General features: G+C 36.3%; 1 protein-coding gene across 2 annotated transcripts; it reads left to right on the top strand.

Annotated features, from left to right (window-relative positions):
• Nucleotides 1-6: 6 nt before the first annotated feature.
• Nucleotides 7-24,375, top strand: USP38 (ubiquitin specific peptidase 38). Of its 2 annotated transcripts, XM_005884185.2 has the most exons (10): nucleotides 7-759; nucleotides 2,721-2,856; nucleotides 5,463-5,592; nucleotides 7,988-8,089; nucleotides 11,581-11,739; nucleotides 13,274-13,467; nucleotides 16,428-16,521; nucleotides 17,626-17,732; nucleotides 18,868-20,227; nucleotides 23,150-24,375. In XM_005884185.2, exons 1-10 carry the CDS (start codon nucleotides 78-80, stop codon nucleotides 23,309-23,311), a joined length of 3,126 nt encoding a protein of 1,041 aa, XP_005884247.1. In that variant the 5' UTR covers nucleotides 7-77; the 3' UTR covers nucleotides 23,312-24,375. The 2 variants fall into 2 exon arrangements, with proteins under 2 accessions (XP_005884247.1, XP_014387187.1); XM_014531701.1 differs by lacking the exon at nucleotides 7,988-8,089.

The raw sequence follows: 24,375 nt of genomic DNA, 5'->3' as shown, positions 1-24,375 counted from the left end.
CGCCCCGGGGTCCCCCCGCCCCACCTCGGGGCTGTCTCCGCCCGCTCCCTGCCCCTCGGCTTCGCGGCGTGGCGACCATGGACAAGATCCTGGAGGGCCTGGTGAGTTCTTCCTACCCGCTGCCGGTGAAGCGGGTGATTGTGCGGAAGGTGGTGGAATCGGCTGAGCACTGGCAGGACGAGGCGCAGTGCCAGGCCATGTTTGACCTGACCACCCGGCTCATCCTGGAGGGCCAGGACCCCTTTCAGCGGCAGGTGGGGCACCAGGTGCTGGAGGCCTACGCCCGCTACCACCGGCCCGAGTTCGAGTCCTTCTTCAACAAGACGCGCGTGTTGGGCCTCCTCCAGCAGGGCTACCATTCGCTGGACAGGAAGGATGTCGCCATCCTGGACTACATCCACAACGGCCTGAGGCTCATCATGAGCTGCCCCTCGGTGCTGGACCTCTTCAGCCTGCTGCAGGTGGAGGTGCTGCGGCTGGTGTGCGAGAGGCCGGAGCCGCCGCTGTGCGCCCGGCTGAGCGACCTCCTGAGCGACTTCGTGCAGTGCATCCCCAAGGGGAAGTTGTCCATCACCTTCTGTCAGCAGCTGGTTCGAACCATAGGCCACTTCCAGTGCCAGTCCACCCAGGAGAAAGAGCTGCGGGAATATGTCGCCCAGGTGACAAAGGTGAGCAGCTTGCTGCAGAACATCTGGAAGGCCGAGCCCTCCACACTGCTGCCTTCCCTGCAAGAAATTTTTGCAATCATCTCTTCCACAGGTAAGGGTCATTGTATCCCAAGAAAAATCTCTCTGGGAAATTCAGTCTGCCTCCCTCATACACACACCATATTTGCTTCCCTGCCCTGGAAATATTGTTAATGGAGAACAAACCTTAGTGCCTCATCCAAAATTTTATTCCCATCCACAATCCTCTTCAGGCTGTCGTTTCTACCTTAAAAAGCAGGCCGTGTTTTTTATTTTAAACGTTGAGCACTTCGAGGTCTAAGACCATTGGCACTAAACAAGTTGCTTAATTACCCAGCCTCTGCTCTAGTTATGAAATGCTTTGGGGATGACAGCTACTAAATAAAGCTTCTATTCATTAGTGACTAATGGTAGCCTAGTAATGTTTACCATATTATTGTTGCACTGTAACCCTATTATTTTGTTATCATGAGCCTCCCTTCCCCCCTTTTTTTTATGATTTCAGAGAGGAAGGGAAAGGGGTAGAGAGAAACATCAATGATGAGAGAATCCTTGATTGGCTGCCTCCTGCACGCCCCCTACTGGGGATGGAGCCTGCAAACCTGGGCATCTGCCCTGACGGGGAATCAAACCTTGACCTCCTGGTTCTTAGGTCGATGTTCAACCACTGAGCCTCACCAGTCTTGTTCCCCTGTTTTTTAATTTTCCCATTTTTTAAAATTCATGGTCTGTGCAGTTTCTTTTATTACTGGCTTGTCCTAGCTAACTGTAGTTTTTGAGTATTGACATTTTCTGTCTACAACAGTGTTCCTGAGAGAGATTCAGGGAAGGGAAAGAATATGAGGACCTAATGGGTGTTTTTTCCCTTGGAGGATAGCCCATGAACTGCATCCTTAGAAAGCAGGGAGGGGTCAAGTGACACTTAGCAAGAAAATGCTTTGTCATCCAGGAATTTTACCTGTGCATTTTACCTGAACTTGGAGCTTCTAGCTCTGGAGGTTGTGGGACAGTAGATCCAAAACCATGTTCACTTCCCCTCTACGTGGTACAACCATTCTTCCTGGCTATTGTTGGGAATTGAACTTGTGAAGGAGGTGTCCTCCTTTATCCTGAGAACCAGAAGAGTAGAATTTTAACAAGCTCCATGCAGTCTGATGAATTAAATAAATTTACAAACAAATTACCAACTTTGTATTTGCAGGATCTGAGTTGGTTTATTTTTTTTTAATGGTAATCTTTCTTGTATTGCCTGTGTTGCTAGAGTTGTTATATTTCCCCAGAACTTTTTCAGCTGTAGCAATAAAGATGTTCACCTTGGATTTGCTTAACTTTTATATGGTTTAAGTAAAATTCCCCTCTCCCCAAATTTCCACTTCTTTAAGAGATTTTTTTAAAATATATTTTTATTGATTTCAAAGAGGAAGGGACAGGGAGAGATGAAAACATCAATGATGAGAAAGAATCATTGATCGGCTGCCTCCTGCACGTCACCTATGGGGATCGAGCCCACAACTGGACATGTGCCCTTGACTGGAATCGAACCCGGGACCCTTCAGTCCACAGGCCAACGCTCTACCCACTGAGCCAAACCGGCTATGGCTTTAAGAGATTTTTAAATATCTTACTTAGAACACTTTACAGACTACTGTAATTAATAAGCTATAAGTTACTTTGGAGAATCTAACCTGGGAATTTAAATCTTACATTTCTGTTTTTTAAGTGAATATTTTAGCTCGACAAAGACAATATTAAAAAGTGCAAGAAAATAAAGTAACTCATGGGCCAAATATGGCAATAGTTTTTATATTGCAGTAGTTCTGTCTATAGAATGAGCAATCATTGTAATTCTTAATCTCTAATTTCTGTAATGTAACATTCCTTTTATGTGACGAGTACCCATGAGGTGGAGCTTGACAACTGTTTTCTGATCAACACCTTTGCTGCAATTACTTTTTTTTGGTTAATTGTTCTCCCTCAATACTTCACTTGAACCTTCTTGCCATATCCCTTTTTCTTTTTAATTAAAAAAAATAGATGCATCATTTGAACCTTCTGTAGCATTGGCAAGCCTTGTGCAGCATATTCCTCTTCAGATGATTACAGTTCTCATCAGGAGCCTTACTACGGATCCAAATGTCAAAGATGCAAGTATGACCCAAGCTTTTTGCAGGTACTTCTTCATGACACTATAGATGGTAACTGTAGATTTGGGAGGAAGAGATATTTTGTTGTATTTTTGTCAATAATGAAAAACTTAGAAATGTTTAAAACTGAAATCATGGAATCAAATATATAAAAATTCTCCAAATTAATTGGGATGTATTGTTTACCTTACTATAGGCTTGACAGGCATCCCAGTAATTCACAAATCCGTTTTTATTTCAGCTTTTTAATTTTCAAAAACATACATACATTTACACATATTGTACAGGCGGGAGTTTTTTGAATTATTAATGTATTTTACTAGTTTCTTTGCTCATTGTTTCTTGCTACCTGTTTCTTCCCTCTGGGATATTTTTTTTCTTCTAGCTAAGTATATGCTTTTACTTTCTCTTTCAATCAGGATTTCTGAGTAATACACTGTTAGCATTTGTCTGTTTAAAATGTGGAGTTTTTTTTCCTTATTTTCTTCCTTATTATTCAATAGCTAGTCCTGTGATACCATACTATTAGGATCTTCTTCATATCTCTTTTTATTTACGTTTCCCTTTATTCTTATCACTTTATCAATTCTCATTTATATGTGGTTGAGTTTCAAGTCTTTATGTAAAGTCCTCATTGTTAATTTACTTTTAAGAAACACTTTCTATCTCCTCCATCTCCACAAAGACACTCCTTCTGTGTCCTATTTGGCAGCAACACTCTTGCCAGTGTGACTGCAGCAGCACTAAAATTTTTTTCTTTTTGAAATGAATATATCATAAATGAAGTTGTCTTCTAAGTAAAATAGGAAGATGCAGAGAAATACAGATTTCACAAGTGAAAGTGAAATCAGAAATCGGTTGGTCCCTCACCTTCATTGCCTAAGTGAGAATAGCTTACATTTTCATTTCATGCCATAACATTGCAACAGAGTCTTCTGGTTGGTCTTTTTGCCAGTAGTGACTTTATCTCTCTTCTCTAAGTCAGCCTGACCTACTCATTTTACCCTTCTGATCAAACTACAGTGACTTTCACCACTTACTAAGTCAAGTGTAAATTCCACTTCTTCCCATTCAGCACTCCTGGTCTTAATTTTTCAATCTTTTCAAAACTACCATAATATCCATCTTATGATTTTATTTTGTTTTTAAAATATATTTGGAAATTAATTTTTACCTATGGGAGGTTGTGATCCAATTTTTGTATTGCATTTCTAATTTACCTACATAAAGCTATTTAACCCATAATCTACCTGGAGTAATTATTCTTATATTACAAATGTAATTGAAAAGGATAGCAGTGTTTATTTTACCATACTCCTACCTTATACTTCCCTATACTCTATATTTTTCCACATATTAGCACTTATATTTTACTGTCATTTTCTGTAATGCAAAGAAATGCAAATGTTTCATTAGACATTATGAGCAGCCTCAGCCCTGACTGGTGTGGCTCAGTTGGTTTCCGGTTAGATACATCAAAAGGTCTCCATTTCAATTCCCGGTCAAGAGCACATACCTGGGTTGCATTCACCCTGAGCAGTGGAAAATAAATCTTAAGAGCAAAAACCTTAATAAAGATAATACCTTAGTGTTAATGTAGACAGTTATAACTTAGCTGTTATGAAAATAACCATTTCAATTTAGAAGTCAGTCCTTTAAAAATATTTGGTGGAAGAGAGGCATCACAATGAATATTTCCAGTGATATATTTTAACTCATTTATTCTTCATATAAGTTCTATAAAATAAGCATGTCTACCTATAATCTACAGATAAGAAAACAGACACAAAGAGATTAAATAATTTACCTAAGTATTTAAGGTCCCCCAGCTAATAATGATGAATTGGGTTTTTAAACCAGATCACTCTGACTAAAATCTGTTGTTTTTTTCACTACTACCTTCTAATTATATAATCCCCAAAATTGGATTACTGGATGAAATAATATGAACATTTGGCCCAATTGCTTTCTAAGAGTTGTACAAGTCTTCATTGTGGTTGATGTCTAACATTAGGGACAATCTCCATCAAACCCTGTATTACTTCGTTTCTATTCCCAATTAACTGGGCTGATACTCAAGAAGGAAAACACTAATGCAAAATGAGGCCACTTAGGATATTTGCACATTCAGTGCTCTTATCTATTTGAAGTTTCCTTTTGTTGTCTTTGTTTAGTAAAATTCTAACAAGGATGAAGAGACCTGTTTCACAACTATAAATATAGGTGTGTTTTTTAACAGTGCATTTCATTATTTCCAGAGAGGAGAAATGTTGGTTTATATTTATGTCTTAGTTCAGATAGCTATATTTGAACTGCTCTTAGAGTAAATTTGTCTACTAAATTTTTAATATCAATATGTAGCATAAATTTAAAACTTAAGGTGAAATGATAGTTTATCAGAAATTCTTTTTATGAAAATGTGTTATATAAGAATCTCAGCTAATATGATTGGAAACTCCTGGAGTACAAGCACCCATTATACTTGTTTCTACATTTTGATTAGTGCTTTTCACAAGCAAGCTCGGTAAATATTGAGTCACAAAGTGAGTAATTATCTACCATAATCTGTTATTTCTAAATAATGTTGAAAATATTGTCAATATTAATAGTTTGCTTTTTCTTTAATTTTCAGAATGATTGATTGGCTGTCCTGGCCATTGGCTCAGCATGTGGATACATGGGTGATTGCACTCTTGAAAGGACTGGCAGCAGTCCAAAAGTTTACTATTTTGATAGATGTTACTTTACTGAAAATAAAACTGGTAAGTGGGAGTATATAAGTTTACTAGAGGCCCAGTGCACGAATTCTTGCGGTCCCTTAGCCTGGCCTGCAAGATCAGGCCAAAACCGGCTCTCCAACATCCCCCGAGGGATCCCGGGTTGCAAGAGGGCACAGGCCAGGCTAAAGGACCCCACTGGTGCACGATCGGGGGCAGGGAGGGACCGCGGGAGGGACTCCAGGGCATGTCCAACCCCATCTCGCCCAGTCCCCATCAGAGTCTATCAGGGACGGCCGGCCAGGGAGGGATGCAGGAGGTTGGCCAGCGGGGGAGAGACCGTGGGAGAGCTCCAGGGCGTGTCTGGCCTGTCTCGCTCAGTCCTGATTGGCCGGACCCCAGCAGCAAGCTAACCTACCGGTTGGAGCATCTGCCCCCGATAGTGCATGTCATAGCAACTGGTTGACCGGTCGACTGTCTGCCCCCTGGTGGTCAGTGCACGTCATAGTGAGCAGTTGAGCAGTCTTAGCATATCATTAGCATATTATGCTTTGATTGGTTGAATGGACAACCGGACACTTAGCATATTAGGCTTTTATTATCTATAGGATTAGGATGTATGAACTTATATAATCAATCTTTTTATCTTTGGGTTGTCCCCTTTAAAACATCTAATTTTGAGTATGTTCTTGTTTAGTTGTTTTGGATAATAATTTTGGATAGACTATAAAAAATTAAAATGCTATTTAAGTGTAGGTAACTTAAGTAATTTGCTGTGTTCAGATATTTAATATGAAAATCTGTTTCTCCCATTTTCCCTTGAGTTGAACTAATCAAGCTTTATTAAGATTATTCTGCCAAAACTATCTTTGACACCAGTGTTTTCCAAAGTTGCTAAACCTAGGAGTTATTTCTCAGGCCTCCTCTCATTTGACCTCTCAGCAGTATTTGACACAGTTAATCACTCCCTCTTGAAACACTTTCCTCACTTAGTTTCCAGGGCATTATACTCTTCTGGTTTTTGTCCTAGTTCACTGGTATCTCAGTCTCCTATAGTTGATCTTTCTAAGTTTAGAGTGCCTTAGAGTTTCATCTTTGATCTACTTTCTTCTCCACCCATACTTAGCACATCCCTAAGTTAATGACTGCCAGGTTTAATATTTCTAGTCCATTATTCTTCCCATGAGCTCATTATTCATCTATCTAGTTGTCTGTACTTAGATCTCAAATTCAACTTATTCACTATCTAACCCTTGATTTTTCCCTCCCAGACCTGGTCTTCCCTATCTCAAATGGCCACTCCATCCACTTCTATTGCCAAAAATCTTGAAGCTATCCTGTGTCTCTTCAGTCTCTCTCAACCCATATCCTAAACCCTATTGCTTCCATCTTTAAAATATCCAGAATGCAACCACTTAACTAGCTACATCACTACCACCCTGGTCTAAAGTCATTATCTTCCCTTTCTAGAATGACTACAGTAGCCTCCCTGCCCCTGCCCTTGGTCTGCTACAGGTGTCACATAGGTCCTGCTTAATCTGGCTCACTGCTGCTTCTCTTATCCAGTCTCCATTGTAGCGCCTGTGTGTCTGTGCTTTACACTGCCCTCCTTGCTGTAGCTCTAGTACCCCAGGGTGGAGGACCTCGAGGTGCTGAGCCTTTGCCCTGCTTATTATGTTCTTCTCCCAGAGTATCCATTAGGTTTACTCTCATTTCCTTCAGTTTTTTTTTTTTTTAATTTTCTAAAAATATATTTTTATTGATTTTCAGAGAGGAAGGAAGAGGGAGAGAGAGATAGAAACATCAATGATGAGAGAGAATCATTGATTGGCTGCCTCCTGCATGCCCCTCACTGGGGATCGAGCCTGCAACCCAGGCATGTGCCCTTGACTGGAATCAAACCTGGGACCCTTCAGTCCACAGGTTGACACTCTATCCACTGAGCCAAACTGGCTAGGGCATCCTTCAGTTTTTTTATAGTCAGATGTCACCTTTTTCATGAGGCATTTTAAAAAATACCCTATATAAAATACCAAACCCCTTTGCCAATCAGCATTTCCTATTATCATACCCTGTTTTCATATCACTTGTCTCCATGTTACTTTTTATTGTCCCTATCCACCCTCTAGTGACAATAAATATTTGTCGAATGAATTGAATAATGGACCAGGGAGTTACCACCTAAAAACTTGGTTTGACAGATTTTCATTTGACCAGGAAGTTTGAGAGTTGCTTAGGCCATTATATTCCCTTGATCTCTGTCATGTTACTTCCCAACTTTCTCCTCACAAGGTTTAATAAGGCAATATATGGTATGATAGAACGTTCCAGAAAGGGGGATATTCACATAAATAATTTTTGGTCCTAGGAAAATAACCACTGATTGGGTTAATGGCTTTCTTACAAACTCTGTAGATGGATGTCTTGTCTCTTTTTGAAGGTTTTTAATCGACTTCGGTTTCCTCTTGTGAGGCCTGGTGCTCTTGCAGTTCTTTCTCACATGCTGCTTAGTTTTCAGCATTCTCCAGAGGCATTCCATTTGGTAAGTTATGACAAGATTTCTACGTTGAAAAACCTTGTCTTAAAATTTTAGTTTAATATTGAGTCATATTTGTATATAGTGAAAAGATTGTACATTAGTCTTAAATCTATTTACTTATAGCTTTATGATTTTTTAGAAATTTGAGATTGTGGCATTTCCCTCCAAAGAATCTATTTTCAGAATATTTAGTATTTCTCCCAAACGTCTCCATTTGTCACCACAAACCAGCAATGTGTGTAAATCACTTAAAATGAGTTATTTCAGCAGTTAATTGCCCTAATTGTTGGGCTTGATCATTAAATCAATAACCTTCTATCAATTTGTTAACTCAAACTTGAGCAAATATGCTAGCAAAGTCTCCCAAGGAAAAAAACCATCAATTATTTGTCCCTGGCTTCAGGCACAATCATGTGTATGCCATTTGAGAAGGGGGTTTATTTTCAAAGTTTCCAAGAAGGAGACTCTCTAACATAACATAATCATCCATTCTAAGATTTATTACTCTTATCACGGAGCATACGCACATTCCTTAATCTCTCTGAAAAAGAAAAAGTAGTTGAGATAATAAATGGTTGCCTTTGAATTATTTGCCTTATTGAAGTAAGTAAATATGAAATTATTTATTTAAGGATTAGTTAGATCTGAAGTTAAATTGTGATCTGGCTTAGTAAAACTTAAAAACAAAGACCTAATTACTGCCTGTGTAGTCGGGATAGCCTGACCTCCTACTCAACTAAAATTAGATTAGGCATCAGGTAGTGGGTCATATGGTAGTTAAATCACCTGTGACTCTAAATAACTCAGCAAAGGACTCAGGTTAGGAGTTGAGTTTGAGCAATAATCTGGAATCACTATTATTAATCAGCATCATTATTAATCAACATCATTATTCATAATATATATGTTTAAAGTAGTTTAGAGCAAACCAAGGTTAATATTATATGTGTTAATATGAACCAAGTTGGTTTTCATGTGCTTTTTATAAGTGGGGAAAAAATTTAAATGGAGTAAAAATATGACCTGGCCACATATATCAGTAGTTAAACCATTGTCCTGATATGCCAAGGTTGCGGGTTCGATACACAGTCAAGGCATATGCAAGAATCAACTAGCACCCTAGCTGGTTTGGCTCAACAGATAGAGCATTGGCCTGCAGACTAAAGGGTCGCAGGTTCAATTCCAGGTTGTGGGCTCGATCCCCAGTAGGGAGTGTGCAGAAGGCAGCCAATCACTGATTCTCTGTCATCATCAATGATTCTCTGTCATCTCTCTCCCTCTCCTTCCCTCTTTGAAATCAATTTTTTAAAAAAAGAACCAGTCCTGACTGGACAGCAAAAGGTTGTGGGTCTGAACTCTGGTTGGGGCACATACAGGAGGCAACCATTTGATGTTTCTCTCCCTTCTCTCTATAAAAATCAATAAAACATATCCTCAGATGAGAATTTAAAAAGAAAAATAAGAAGGAAGATAATAGCCTGCATGGACATATATCAAAATGCCTTTAAGAACTTAGTCTTATTTCTGTGTCAGTGATCATTTTGATTATATAGGATGCTATAGGCCTGGTGCACGAAATTTGGGCATGGGGGGGGGGGGGTGTTCCCTCAGCCCAGCCTGCACCCTCTCCAATCCAGGACCACTCAGGGGATGTCGGACTGCCGGTTTAGGCCCAATCCTTCTCACAATCCGGGACCACTGGCTCCTAACTGCTCACCTGCCTTCCTGCCTAATCGCCCCTAACTGCCATTCCTGCCGGCCTGGTCACCCCCGACTGCCCTGCCCAGCCTGCCTGGTTGCCCTAACTGCCCCCCCCCCCCCCCGTGGCCTGGTTGCCCCTTACTGCCCCACTGCCGGACTGGTCACCCCCAACAGCCACCCTCCCCTGCTGGCCTGGTCTCCCCTCACTGCCCCCTCTGCCGGCCTGGTTGCCCCCAACTGCCCCCCTGCGGGTCTGGTCGCCCCACGCAGCCTGCTGCTCAGTCATTTGGTTGCCCCTCACTAACCCTCCTGATGGCCTGGTTGCCCCATGCAGCCTGTTCGGTTGTCCGTTCTCTTGTGATGGTTGCTTAGGCTTTTATATATATAGATAGTAGTAGACAACTTTATTACTTGATTGCAAAGCCTAAATTTATACTAGGAGTATTTGGAATTGTAAATTAAATAATCATTGTTATAATTTTCTCCTTTTCCATTTCTCTCTCCCCCTTCACCTCTGAAGAAACAAAATAAATTTAGCTTTCTGATTATTTTAGCAAGAGAGTATCTGATAGGTATGCAGTAAAATTCTACTTCAGATTTGCTTAGAAATGAAGAGGTGATAGCAGTAGAGTGAAATCATTGGAAGCTGGTAGTTTCCTGACCAGAATAATACCTTTGATGAAGATTAAAGAAAGTAGTGCAAAAGCTAAAATGTGATTTAAGACCTCTAGCATAAGTGTAAACCAGACAGAGCAGAATAGGAATAGCAGTGTTAATTTAAGAATATGGTTATTCTCTTTAGGAGAAAGGAAAGGGAGTTAGTTGATTGGGATATTACTATAATTGTTGTTTATGCTATTTGATGATAAGACCTTAGAGCTATAACTTCACTTTTATTACTAGTTAGCAACCCGAAAAATGTCCTACAAATAGAACATAAGATACTTTTACATATGAAGTATAAATATCTAATATCAGATTACAATTATTTAGTTGGAACAAGTATAGCACTGTACTAATGGCTTGAGCCATTTCTGCAAAATAGTTTATTAATAACCTCTTAAAATGTTAGTTCTGTATTAACTTTTAGTCTAATTTTATAATGAAAGAACATTGTTGTGCTTATAACACTAACAGTTTTCTAAATGTTTATTGAGCAATAAGCATTTTAGATTTCCCTTTTATTTTTAACCCCAGTCCTTTAAAACAATACTTTCGGATTCCCTTTATTTTAAGAAGGGGAATGGGTGTCATTTTGTAAGGATCTCCATGCTAACATCTGACATCATCCCTATGCTTATCTAAATGAAAGGTAATCCTGTAGCCTGAGCTGTAATTTTAGATACATGCTAAAGCTATTTTGAAGACTTTTCTTGAAGCAAACTTTAATATACAAAGTGTGTATAATTCTTCCAAGTAAGAGTTCTAAAATTCACACTAGATGGAGCTCTTATGCTAATTCTAGGTGTATCTTTTAAGTTTGTTCCTAACATTTTTCAACTGAAGGCATTTTTTAGACTGCAGTGACTAGGACTTTAGTTTTCATTTTAGATGGAGAATAAAGATGAGGAGGGGGTGGTTATATGGAATTAAAATCATGTGACTTTGAAAACTAAATTTACCTTGATATTCCAGAAATTTTTTACTTCTTAATTTTTTTTTAGAAAAAGTCTGTAGCTGAACATATGAAAAGTTATTTGCTGATTGTATAACAATTAAATTCTATTTGTAGGCCAGAGAATTTGTTGCCAATTTGTATTAATTGAGGAATATTTGTCTTCCTTTCTCTTCAGATTGTTCCTCATGTGGTCAGTTTGGTTCACTCCCTCAGAAGTGATGGTCTGCCTTCCAGTACAGCCTTCTTAGTACAGTTAACAGAATTGATACATTGTATGATGTATCATTACTCTGGATTTCCAGATCTCTACGAACCCATTCTGGAAGCAATAAAGGTATGATAATAGTTGCAACAGTATTTGTGGATGTGCAGCCCATGATGTGATAGATGGATGTTTGATGATAACCAGCTACTCAGTTTTCTACCTTATGGTAATACATTTTTTATTTGAAAAATTCCGTTAAAATCAGGGTTCATTAAAGACAATTTAATTTTGGTTTCTTTGCTGTTTTTTATTCCATTTTAGCTATGGACTGTTCATGAATGTCCATATTTCAGAGAATCTTTACTGAACTATTTGTGAACTTGCCTTGTTTTTTAGTTTGTATACATGTTCGATCTAAAAAGCACTAATTCTCTTTGTTTTGAAGAATAGGTCACAATAAACATACTTTTCTCTTAGTAAACTTACTGAAGGATCAGGGAGTAGCAAAAGAATTGGAGAACTTTCCTCAGTCAGACTTAATCAGAAATCATTATAAATCAGTTCTATTGATATTTCTTTTTGAAGTCTGAAATACAATATAAGGTCTCATTATCTTCTGTATCTGAAATGAGTAAAAAACATTTTACTATATAGTTAAATCAAAATGATACTGGTTGAACCCAGAACACAACACTGTTAATGTATACCATTGGTTTGACATTTGACCCTTGCAGAAGTAAATGTCTTTATGTAGAGGAGCTGTCATGGATTTGATAGTGTTAATCTCTCTCTATGATGTCACTATGTCTATAGATGAAAGCAATTATGCTTTACATGTTGAAAATTCTGTTGACTGAAATAAGCTCAGAAGAAGCAAGGGTCTCACTCGGAACCCAGGAAGCACTTTCTAATAGCTCCAAAAAATCAGGAGATTAAAATTCCTTCAGAAATTATTTGTTCTCTAAGGTATAAGTACCAGATGATAATAGCAGTCCAAAAAGCCCTAATGATTTTACCAAGTGTTCTTACTCTCCAGTGCTCTACTCATGTTTGAAATCACTTACTCTTAAAATTTTATCTCATAAATCACAAAGCAGGTAAGAAGAATCTGTATTTTATAATAATTTTTAATATGGTTAAACATTTTTCATGATTACTTTGAGATTTTATTTATAAGGTTAATACTGGGTAAATATTGATAGTGAATGAAAAGGAGATTTTTTCTTTATTTTGACTATATAATATAAAAGAAATTTGTTTGTTTAGATTATTGAATTGCGTGCTAATTTAGGTCCTTATTCTATTGCCTTTGAATAGTTCTACAGTATACTCTCTGATCTCAGTTTTATTTTTAAAACATTTTGCTGATAAATAGGAAACATGAATAGTTCATATGTGACTTGAATTCCTGTTGTGTGGGGGGTTTTTAGTATTCCTCAGCTTGATAAACTCTACCTTTAGGAGATTTTCATTTATTTTATTTTAGGACAATTATTTTTGCATATAGTGTGATTTGATTTTTTTTGACAATTGGTCAAGTACTATAAAAACTAAGTGGGAGGGGAAAAAGGTTAAGTATTAGTGGAAGGATATTTATGGTGTTAATTTAATAACAAGAATAGTGTATATTTTAAATTTTTTTTTTCTTCTTTATGATCTATAGGACTTCCCTAAGCCCAGTGAGGAGAAGATTAAATTGATTCTCAATCAAAGTGCCTGGACTTCTCAATCTGATGCTTTGGCATCTTGCTTGTCTAGACTTTCAGGAAAATCTGAAACTGGGAAAACTGGTCTTATTAATCTAGGAAATACGTGTTATATGAACAGTGTTATACAAGCATTGTTTATGGCCACAGAGTAAGTTTAAATTAAGTTTAAATTTGAACCTTTTTATTTTCATTTTAACTGTAGAAATTGATGCATGCTGATGAAATGCAAAATGGTAAGATTGTCTTCATATTACTTCTTATAAATGGCAGAAATATTAATATTTTCATATAATTGCCTATTCAGAAATGGAAAGGTACTATTAAAATATTAACTTAAGTAAATTCTACTTTATATTTATATTATGTATTACATTTAGAATCTTGTGAATTACTCTGACTTGATACTTATTATTGTAACAGAGGGATTAGTTGAGTTGATGCCTAAGAGTTTGTGTCCTCAAGTACTAATTTGTTATTATCCTATAAGGTGGTGACCTTTAATTTAATTTTATTTTTTTAATCCTCACCCGAGGATATTTTTCTATTGATTTTTAGAGAGAGTGGAAGAGGGAGGGAAAGACAGAGAGAAATATCGAAGTGAGAGAAACACATCGATTGGTTACCTCCTGCATGAGCCCTGACCAGGGCCTGGGCCTGGGAGGAGCCTGCAACCGAGGCATGTCCCCTTGACAGGAATCGAACCCAGGACCCTTTGGTTCTTAGGCCGACGCTCTATCCACTGAGCCAAACTGGCTAGGGTAGTAATAAATTTTTTTTTAATCAGTATATCTTTTGAGGGGGTCCTATTTAGTTTTTTTTTCTTATAGATATTTTGCTATTTATCAGATCAATAACTTATTTGTTGCTGCTAAAAATTTAAGCTCTGCTTCCCACCCCAAGTTGATTAATATTGAACAGATGTGTAAACAGACTTGTTCCTTTGCCCTCTTACAGATTTACTTTTAAATTCATTGCTTTTACAGCCAAACAAATAGGAGACCAGAGGTTGTTAGCTATGCGAATGCTATCTGTAAAGGTACAAATTAATGATAAACTTTTCCTAAAGGCAAAAACATGGTTGAATTTTTCTCTTCCGCACCAATAGAGATTCATGGAACTTGACTAAAGATATATACAAGTTGAGTTCCAAGTCTTTTTATGCCTGCCTAGAGGAATCATAAACTAAAAGGTGAAGAGTTAGCTTTATTTGATTTCCTGACTCCAAAGTACATGTGTACGCTCAAACCTAAGGTGTTTGGTTTTTTTTAATATATATTTTATTGATTTTTTACAGAGAGGAAGGGAGAGGGATAGAGAGCTAGAAACATCGATGAGAGAGAAACATCGATCAGCTGCCTCCTGCACACCCCCCACTGGGGAGGTACCTGCAACCAAGGTCAATGCCCTTGACCAGAATCAAACCTGGGACCTTTAAGTCCGCAGGCCAACGCTCTATCCACTGAGCCAAACTGGTTTAGGGCAAGGTGTTTTGTGTTTGGTTTAGTGTTTTCTTTTGTTTCCAGGTTTGCTTAGACACAAGTGATACTAGGCATAAACCTGAAAGAAACCGTATCTCACCACCAGAGGTCATCTCATCCAGCCTCTTACTTTGCAGATGATAGAGAAAGCAGAGTGACCTAATTCAGTTATAACTGGCAATAGCAGTTCAAACAGCTCATCTATTGTACAGTGGCCAATAATAATTCCATCTCAGAATAGGCAAACAGCATATTCTATTTCTTTGGTAATATGTGAAGTCTTTATGGTTGTTTTTTTTTAAATTGAATGTAAAAGTACATAAAATTTAAAAATTTTAATTTAAAAAAATCAGGCATTCCCATTTCCAAAGATAATTTAAGTTTTATGTGCAGTGTTCTAGACCTTTTTTGTAATTACAAGATTTTATCTAGTATAAAAACAAATGCATGTGGACAAAGAGGGGAGGGAAATGGGGAGCATCTATAATAGTGTCAACAATAAAAAAAATAGAGAATCTTATTTATATATTTTCTAGCTGCTTGCTTTTATTTTTTAATGGTTTGAGTTGGGAATATCCCCATATTAGGACAGTGAGAGAACTGTGTTGTTCTCAGTAAAGTATCTGCCATAATTCACTCAACCTTACTCCTATTGATGACTATTAATAGCTTGTTTTGCTCATAATGAATCTCTCAGCCCATATGCCTGTGAGAGGATATTCTTTGAATAAGACATCCCGCATGTCTCCAGAAAGGCTAGACTATTTAAACTTACCTACCAACTAATATATAATTGTACTTAATGACCCCATACCTTTAGTGGTACTTAATCTTTAAAATATTTTGGGTGAAAATGTCTTTTTGTTTTAATTTGCATTTTGCTGACCATTGCAGATTTTTTTCTGTTTATTTGTTGTTGCTATTCATTTGTGTTTCTTTTCTAAATACTCTATTCTTTCCTTTGTGGATCTTTCTGTTTGGTCTTTTTCATATTGATTTCTATATAATCTGGATGATAATTCTTTGTTACATTCTTCAAATTTGCAGGCATTTACTTGCAATTTATTATTTTATGTAGTTACTTCTGCTATTTTTCAGTTATAGTGCCTGAATTTCAGGAAGCCATTTTCCTCTAAATTTTCCCTCTCTTTTTTCTTTAAATACTTCAGTAGTTTTATATTTCACATTTAGCTCAATACCCCAAGTGGACTTGTAATGATGTAAAATCTTATCTAACTCCATTTTCCCCCCAATTGTATACTACCATTTTTAAACCACTCTAACTTTATAGGATCTTTTAATGACAGGATATTACTTATTTCATGCAGACTTGAAAGAATTTAAAAGTTGCTTACTTAGGGTATTAATTAATCTATTTCAACTTGCTAATTCAGAAAATAGGAATGGTGTGACAGTACATACCAGGCCACACAGTAAGTGCTTAGGTACCATCATTCTCCCCTTCCTTCTTCACTACATTTTCATTAGTAACTTTGCTAGGTAAGAGGCCATTGGTAAGTGAAGTTTTACTTGGAGGGTACGTTCCTGAACTAACTTCCTTTTAGCTTTTAAAAAATGCATATGTATGTACACATTTACCTGAAAATCAGTATATTTTATTCTCTTTCAGTTTCAGAAGACAAGTATTATCTTTAAATCTAAATGGGTGCAATTCATTAATGAAAAAATTACAGCATCTTTTTGCCTTTTTGGCTCATACACAGGTGAGTGTGAGTAGTGTGTATATGTTAATATTCATGTTATTATGATAATATTTTTTAAACTTCACATTATACAAACTTGGTAAGCCCTTTTTAACTGATGAAAAAATATATATCTCACCCAGCATAACAAATCTACTTAGAAATGTTAAAAAGATACTGCCTAAAATCAGGATATACTCTTAGGTTTTTTATTTATTTCTCCTACTTTTCATTTTTGTAGATGGATATTATGCTGACCCATTATTGTAATTATTTTCTATTTAATAAATAAAGTCTCATAAAGAAACCTTTTAAAATACATTTTAATAGTTTATAGATACTGAATTGGTAGACTTTCACAGTGATAAAACAATTTTGTGGATCCAAGAGTTAGATGTGACTTGGTCTAATCCCTGATATAATGTCTGACCTTGAGCAAGTCACAGTTTCTCTAGATCAAGGGTGGGGAACCTTTTTCTGCCAAGGGCCATTTTGGATATTTATAACATCACTTGCAGGCCAAACAAAATGATCAGCTTAAAAATTAGCCTGCTATATTTGGTCAGACACTTAATTAACTCACCCCCAATGCCTTGTCAGGGCCAGACCAAATGATTTCACAGGCCTTCTATGGCCCTCGAGCCGGATATTCCTCATCCCTGCTCTATATCTTAAATCTCATCCACAGAATGAGAAGTTATGACTGATGGTTATCTAAATCTATTTCCAACTAGTTTATTTGCCCACATGTTTGACAGCTTAGAGCAGTGATGGTGAACCTTTTGAGCTCGGCGTGTCAGCATTTTGAAAAACCCTAACTTAACTCTGGTGCCATGTCACATATAGAAATTTTTTGATATTTGCAACCATAGTAAAACAAAGACTTATATTTTTGATATTTATTTTATATATTTAAATGCATTTAACAAAGAAAAATCAACCAAAAAAATGAGTTCGCATGTCACCTTACACGCATGTCATAGGTTTGCCATCACTGGCTTAGCGTAAAGGTTAAGCTCAATGTAATTTTTAAAAATTATCTTTATTCAATATATAGTAAGATTTCAGTTTTTAGTTCATAGTGTGAAAATCATTTTCTTGTATTTTCTCTACTGATATCAAAAGCGAGAAGCATATGCACCTCGGATATTCTTTGAGGCTTCCAGACCTCCATGGTTTACCCCCAGATCACAGCAAGACTGTTCTGAATACCTCAGATTTCTGCTAGACAGGTAAAAAGTACATATATATATTTAATCATCACCCGAGGATATGTTTAGAGAGAGGAAGGGAGAGAAAAAAGACATGGATGTAATGATGTGAGAGAGAAACATTGATCAGCTGCTTTCTACAGGTAGCCTGACTAGGATTCAGACTCACAACCCAGGTATGTGCCCTGACCGGTTATCAAACCCCCAACCTTTTTGGTTAAGGGACAATGCTCCAACCAACTGAGCCACCCAGTCAGGACTAGGTAAAAAGTGTTTTTAAAGTTATGATTTGAATTGTGTTCTTTCATAACAGATTATTTCTACATAATGTTGTTTTTAGCCTTAAAATATGTATATTTCAAGTGTTTTTGCAATATATTTTTAAGTGTTCTTTTATAATTAATTTGGGGTTTTTTTACTTTAGACCAGCTGTTCTCAAAGTGTGGTATGAGGACCCTTAAGTGTTTCTAAAACACTTTCAGGGGTCTTTCTTTTCTAGCTATATATCTGTATATGTAGTTGAGGCCAGATTTTCTTCGTATACTTCATCCAAAACAACATATACTATTAGATTGAGTACAGAGCAGACATGAGGATCCAGCTGTCTTCTATTAAGCCAAATACTTGAAATATATGCAAAATGTAAAACAGTGCCATTCTATTCACTAAATTTTTTTTTTATGAAATATAACTATTTTTCAGGAAAACAGTTTATATTAATAAGTAATGGGTTTATTATTTTTAAGTATATATTATTACTTTTAATCTCAGTTTTGGATAGATGTAACCACATAAATGAAAGCTCTTGGGCTCCTCAGTTATTTTTAAGAGTACAAAGGGATCCTGAGACAAAGAAACAAGACAGTTAATGAGAATATGCAATTAACTGTAACGTAATAAGTGCTATAAAATAGTATAAAGAAAGTGTAATGAAATACAGTGTAGACATAGCCTGTAGCTTCTCTTCTAATCTACATTGTCAAACTGTTCAGAATTCCTCTTGATTAGAAGAGGAGAAGCTTGCTTTTTTAAGTTAAACATTATATATTTGATAAAAAAAATAATTGGCCTGTCTTTATAAACCACCAATATTTTGTAATAGAAATGACATTTAAATGTAAGTGAAGTAGCTGTGTAATGATATACTCCCCTGCAGGCTCCATGAAGAAGAAAAAATCTTGAAAGTTCAGTCCTCACACAAGCCTTCTGAAAGTCTGGGATGCATTGAAACGTCTTTACAGGAAGTAGCCAGTAAGGCAGCTGCACTGACAGAGACCCCTTACACAAATGATGGTGAGAAGACTTTGATAGAAAAAATGTTTGGAGGAAAACTACGAACTCACATATGTTGTTTGAACTGCAGGAGTACCTCACAAAAAGTAGAAGCCTTTACAGATCTTTCCCTTGCCTTTTGTCCTTCCTCTTCTATGGACAGCTTGTCTTTTCAAGATCCAGCATCGTCGCTCAGTACACCAGATGGTGGTCTACTGGGAGCCTGTCCTGGTCCTTCAGAAGAACCAGGAATTTATAATCCAGCAGCGGCTACCTTTGTCTATGACTCAGTTATGAATGAAAGAATGCTAGGCAGCCCTCCTGATGAGTTTTGCTGTACTGAAAACACGTCTGTCCCTAGTGAATCTAGCAAGATTTTTGTTAATAAAGATGTACCTCAGAAGCCAGGAGGTGAAGCCACACCTTCAGTAACTGACTTACTAAATTATTTTTTGGCTCCAGAGATTCTTACAGGAGACAACCAGTATTATTGTGAAAACTGTGCCTCTTTGCAGAATGCCGAGAAAACTATGCAAATCACGGAGGAACCTGAATACCTTATTCTTACTCTCCTAAGATTTTCATATGATCAGAAGTATCACGTGAGAAGAAAAATTTTAGACAATGTGTCACTGCCACTGGTTTTGGAGTTGCCAGTTAAAAGAACTACTTCTTTCTCTTCATTGTCAGAAAGTTGGTCTATAGATGTTGACTTCACTGATATTAGTGAAAACCTAGCTAAAAAATTAAAGCCTTCGGGGACTGAAGAAGCTTGCTGTCCCATTTTGGTGCCCTATCTATTAAGTTCTGTTGTCGTTCACTCTGGTGTATCCTCTGAAAGTGGGCATTACTACTCTTATGCCAGAAACATCACAGGTACAGAGTCCTCATACCAGATGTGCCACCAGTCTGAAACTCTGGCATTAGCTTCCTCCCAGAGTCATTTACTAACAAGAGATAGTCCTAGTGCAGTTATTGAACAGGATTTAGAAAACAAGGAAATGTCAAAAGAATGGTTTTTATTTAATGACAGCAGAGTGACGTTTACTTCATTTCAGTCAGTCCAGAAAATTACGAGTAGATTTCCAAAGGACACAGCTTATGTGCTTTTGTATAGAAAACAGAGCAGCACTAATGGTTTGAGTGGTAATAATTCAACCAGTGGACTCTGGGTAAATGGAGACCCACCTCTACAGAAAGAACTTATGGATGCTATAACAAAAGACAATAAACTATATTTACAGGTAAGTTGGAAATATAAACTTCATCATTTGTGGAAAGTAGTTAAACAATTGACAGGTAGTTAAATGAGCACCCTAACTTTGAAATCCAGCTTCTACATTTTCCAAGGAATTTACAGAGTGATAATTCTGAAATTTGAGTCTGGGTTTATATGAAATGAGTTCAACCTATATAACTAAGTTGCGTTACTTTCTAATGTTATGAATTATGAAAAATTGAAGTTAGATGCAGTATAGAAGACCTTACCTATTTTTAATTACACTAGAGAGTTTAATAAAATGGTAGTATCTTGATGCAGTATAGAAGACCTTACCTATTTTTAATTACACAAGATGTGATTATTATAAAACACTAGAGAGTTTAATAAAATGGTAGTATCTCCCCTCTTCCCTTTAGTCCCACTTACCAGGGGAAACAGCTGCTAAATTTGGTGTTTGTTCCTTTTAGACCTTTGTGTAAGTATTTTAAGAGCTATTTATTGACATTCAGGTAGATAACAAAGGACACTAAAAGCTAGAAAATATAAAGACAGGATATTTGTATTACTTAAGGATCTGAGCAATAAAACCAAGGAGAAAAAATAACAATTAGTAAAGAAAAGTCATGGAATAAAGGTTTCATATAAGCTGAATTTACTTATAAATACACTTTTTGCAAGGAGTTAGTGATTTATTACTTTAAAGTTAATAAAGATCTTGTTCAAAATATTTTTCTTTGAAGCCTGCCAAGTTGCTATTAATATAAAGGACCAACAGTAAATTATATATGAGGTTGTAAGTGTATTAATTGGATAATCCAAGTGATTTTATGAGCTTAAATAAGTTTCTAAAACTTTTATGTTTGAAGCTCCTAAAACTAAAAGGTACAGATAGTATGAGAAGAAATGGGCCACTATAGTACTGATTTTACTGAGTTTTAGAAGGAATGCTTCTCAAAAAGTTTTGACATTTACTATATTATAAAATACTTAAAGATACATGATACATTCTTAAAGGAGTATGCAGTGTACTAGTGACAAAAACAATACATTTTTCAGAAAAAATTAGAAACTCTAGAATATTTGTTAGAATTGATTTACAAACAGGATTCTCACATCCAGTCAGAAGGCTTGTAATCCAGAGAATATAATGTATTCAACCATGTCCAAATAAGCACTGGATATTAAGCATCACGATTCTTTTCGGTTTTTTTTTTTTTAGCATCATGATTCTTAAAGATTAAAGAGGTGGAGTGAGGGTAAAAGGTTTAGGTTGAAGTAGAAATTTTCTATAATATAAAATACAGAAAATATGACCCAGTGCAATCTTGATTTTTGGAAATATGTATATTATTTATATATCAGTGATTGGGTGAAATATTTATCAAAGGAGGGACATGGATTTTGAAAAGATGAGAAACTACTCTAATTTCTGTGATAGGAATGCCAAAAACTCTTATAACTGTAATAACTACTTATATTGCAGCCTGGCTCTAAGTCAGCGGTTCTCAACCTGTGGGTCACGACCCCTTTTGGGGTCGAACGACCCTTTCACAGGGGTCACCTAAATACATCCTGCATATCAGATATTTACATTACGATTCATAACAGTAGCAAAATTACAGTTATGAAGTAGCAACGAAAATAATTTTATGGTTGGGGGTCACCACAACATGAGGAACTGTATTAAAGGGTCGTGGCATTAGGAAGGTTGAGAACCACTGCTCTAAGTGATTTTCTCTATCTTGCCATTTACCCCTGACTACAGTATTTGAGTGCCATTCATTATTGTTTAATTGTCCCTATAATGGAAGAGAGTTATGTACTTTCATTTAGCTTTTCAGTGTTGTGCAATTCTAAATTTCATCTTCAATCTCAGATTGGCAAGCTTTTTAAAGCAAAAAAATATATAATACTACCGTGCCAGATGGAGCAAAATAACTGGGCTTTAAGTTAAATTTGGATACAGTACAGTTTTTGTTATTAATGTTAACTGTATTTTGAAAGTTCTTGAGGCTGATTATGCCTAACAGATTAAGGGTTTTGCTACCACAGTGGCTTTTAGACCTGGGTGAGTGACATTGACCTCATTTGAAAGTTGTAGGCCCTTTCCCAGAAAAATGGGCACATGCCAGAATAGTTTACATCTTCCAAGGAGTTGGTGCCAGTTTTTAGAGACCAGTTTTAGAACTTGCCAAATGAATTTGCCATATTCACTTTTTCTCCTTTTGTGGATAAGTATCAAATAGTGTTCTAACTTTGAGGTCATTAATATTTATTGAGCACCTATGTGTCTGGCACATAGATAAATATAATTCCTGATAAAATTGTTGATGGTCTAGTAGAGAAAAGTTTTCAGTGTTACTGTAAGAAGATAGGCTCCATTTTCCTTAGCTGTGTTTTGAGATGTTTTACTTACTGAGAAATACTCTAAGAAAAGGGTATTAAAAATCCAGCTTTCTTTCATTATTTGTACCTTTTATTGTAATCACTCACTTCCAAAATTGTTAGAGAGTGGATAATCCATTGTCATAATCTTTAATTCTGCATGCTGTATATTAGAAAAAAAATCGGTTCTTACGTGTTGATGGGTATTACTGTATTTTGAAAGTTCTTGGGGATGAACTGAAATATAGAAAAATTTTGGACTGTGGGCTTCAGTTTCCTCCTCTGTATAGTCTGATACTGAAACAAACAGCCTTTTGGATCTGTCATTTTGTAGACGTTACACCAAGATTTTCTTCTCTATCAAGTTTGCTCCATCTGTGATTGTGTACTTTACTGTAGTAAGATTTGGAAAGGATTAGTGTAGTCAGTATTTTTAAAGTTACTAAGATTTGAAGGATGCTTATTAAGGATTAAGGCAGCTTTAAAATATTTATACAGGTGATATATCCATCCATTGTATTTAGGATTATAACTTCATTAAAATTATTTTTAATTTTAGGAACAAGAGTTGAATGCTCGAGCCCGGGCCCTACAAGCTGCCTCTGCCTCCTGTTCATTTCGACCAAATGGATTTGATGACAATGACCCGCCAGGAAGCTGTGGACCAACTGGTGGAGGGGGTGGAGGAGGATTTAATACAGTCAGCAGACTCGTATTTTGATCCTGAGAGAGTCCAAAATGCACTGGTCACAAAACACCTAATACTTTGACTGTTAAAATGTCAGACTGTAATAAGTATCATAGCTATCTTTTATTTTTCTTTTCATTAGACCCTTATACTTTAAGAAAACACACTCAGTGCTTGTTTTTATTTTCTTAACAATACATTTATTAACAAAATGCATCATGGGGAAAAAAAATCTACCTCTTAAAATTCCATTTGCTTTTATGGTTAGACATGCTTGACCAAAAATTTTCAAAGGAAAATATATACCTGGTCCCTAATTAAGCTGCATTAAATTTAGTAGAAGCATTTAAATGCTCCTATCCTCAGTTTTACTGAACAAAAATTTTAATTCATTTAGCATCCTTCATAAAAGAATTATGTTAGAGGTGAAGGAAATATTGTTTGAAAAAAAAGAAAATCCCTTATTTCCTGTGTAGTTATCCCATTATTAAATTTAAATCTTTGAAAATATGAGAGATGATAAGGGTCTCTAATGAAGGCAATAACATAAAATTTATCAAGCTGTAGTACTTGTCAGGCTTGTTTAATGCTGTCTTCAGCATCACTATCTGCATTTGAAGTACAAATGTTTTTAAAGGAATTATTTATACATGATGAATTGATTTTACGAAAAAGTGCATGATCCTATAGGAGCAACATTTTTACCTACAAATTGCTAACTTTATAGTATTTCTAATTGTTTAGGGATTTAAAAATTCTATTTCAGGGAGTCCCTCTTCTGTGTGTTTTGAAGGAGGTGAGTTCTGTATGTGCCTTGCAGTACTGTAATTAAAAAGTAGGAATCTCTGGCTGCGGGAAAGCTTTTTTAAAATGAAATGTTAGGAAGTGATTTTTTTGTGCTAACATTAAAATTATAACTTTTTTGAAAGGTATTATTAGATTTTCCTGAAGTAAAAATCTGATGGTCCTAAAACGATAAGTGTGATTGTTTTTAACTCTTAGAAGAAGAATTCATAGAAAATAAACGTAGTCAAGTAAAAAAATCTTTTTTGATTTTGTTACTTAATCCTCAGAATATTAAACATTGAGAACATATA

This window comes from Myotis brandtii, unplaced genomic scaffold (genome assembly GCF_000412655.1).
Source record: "Myotis brandtii unplaced genomic scaffold, ASM41265v1 scaffold822, whole genome shotgun sequence".
Lineage (NCBI taxonomy): Eukaryota > Metazoa > Chordata > Mammalia > Chiroptera > Vespertilionidae > Myotis > Myotis brandtii.
This window is presented reverse-complemented; position numbering and strand designations above follow the sequence as displayed.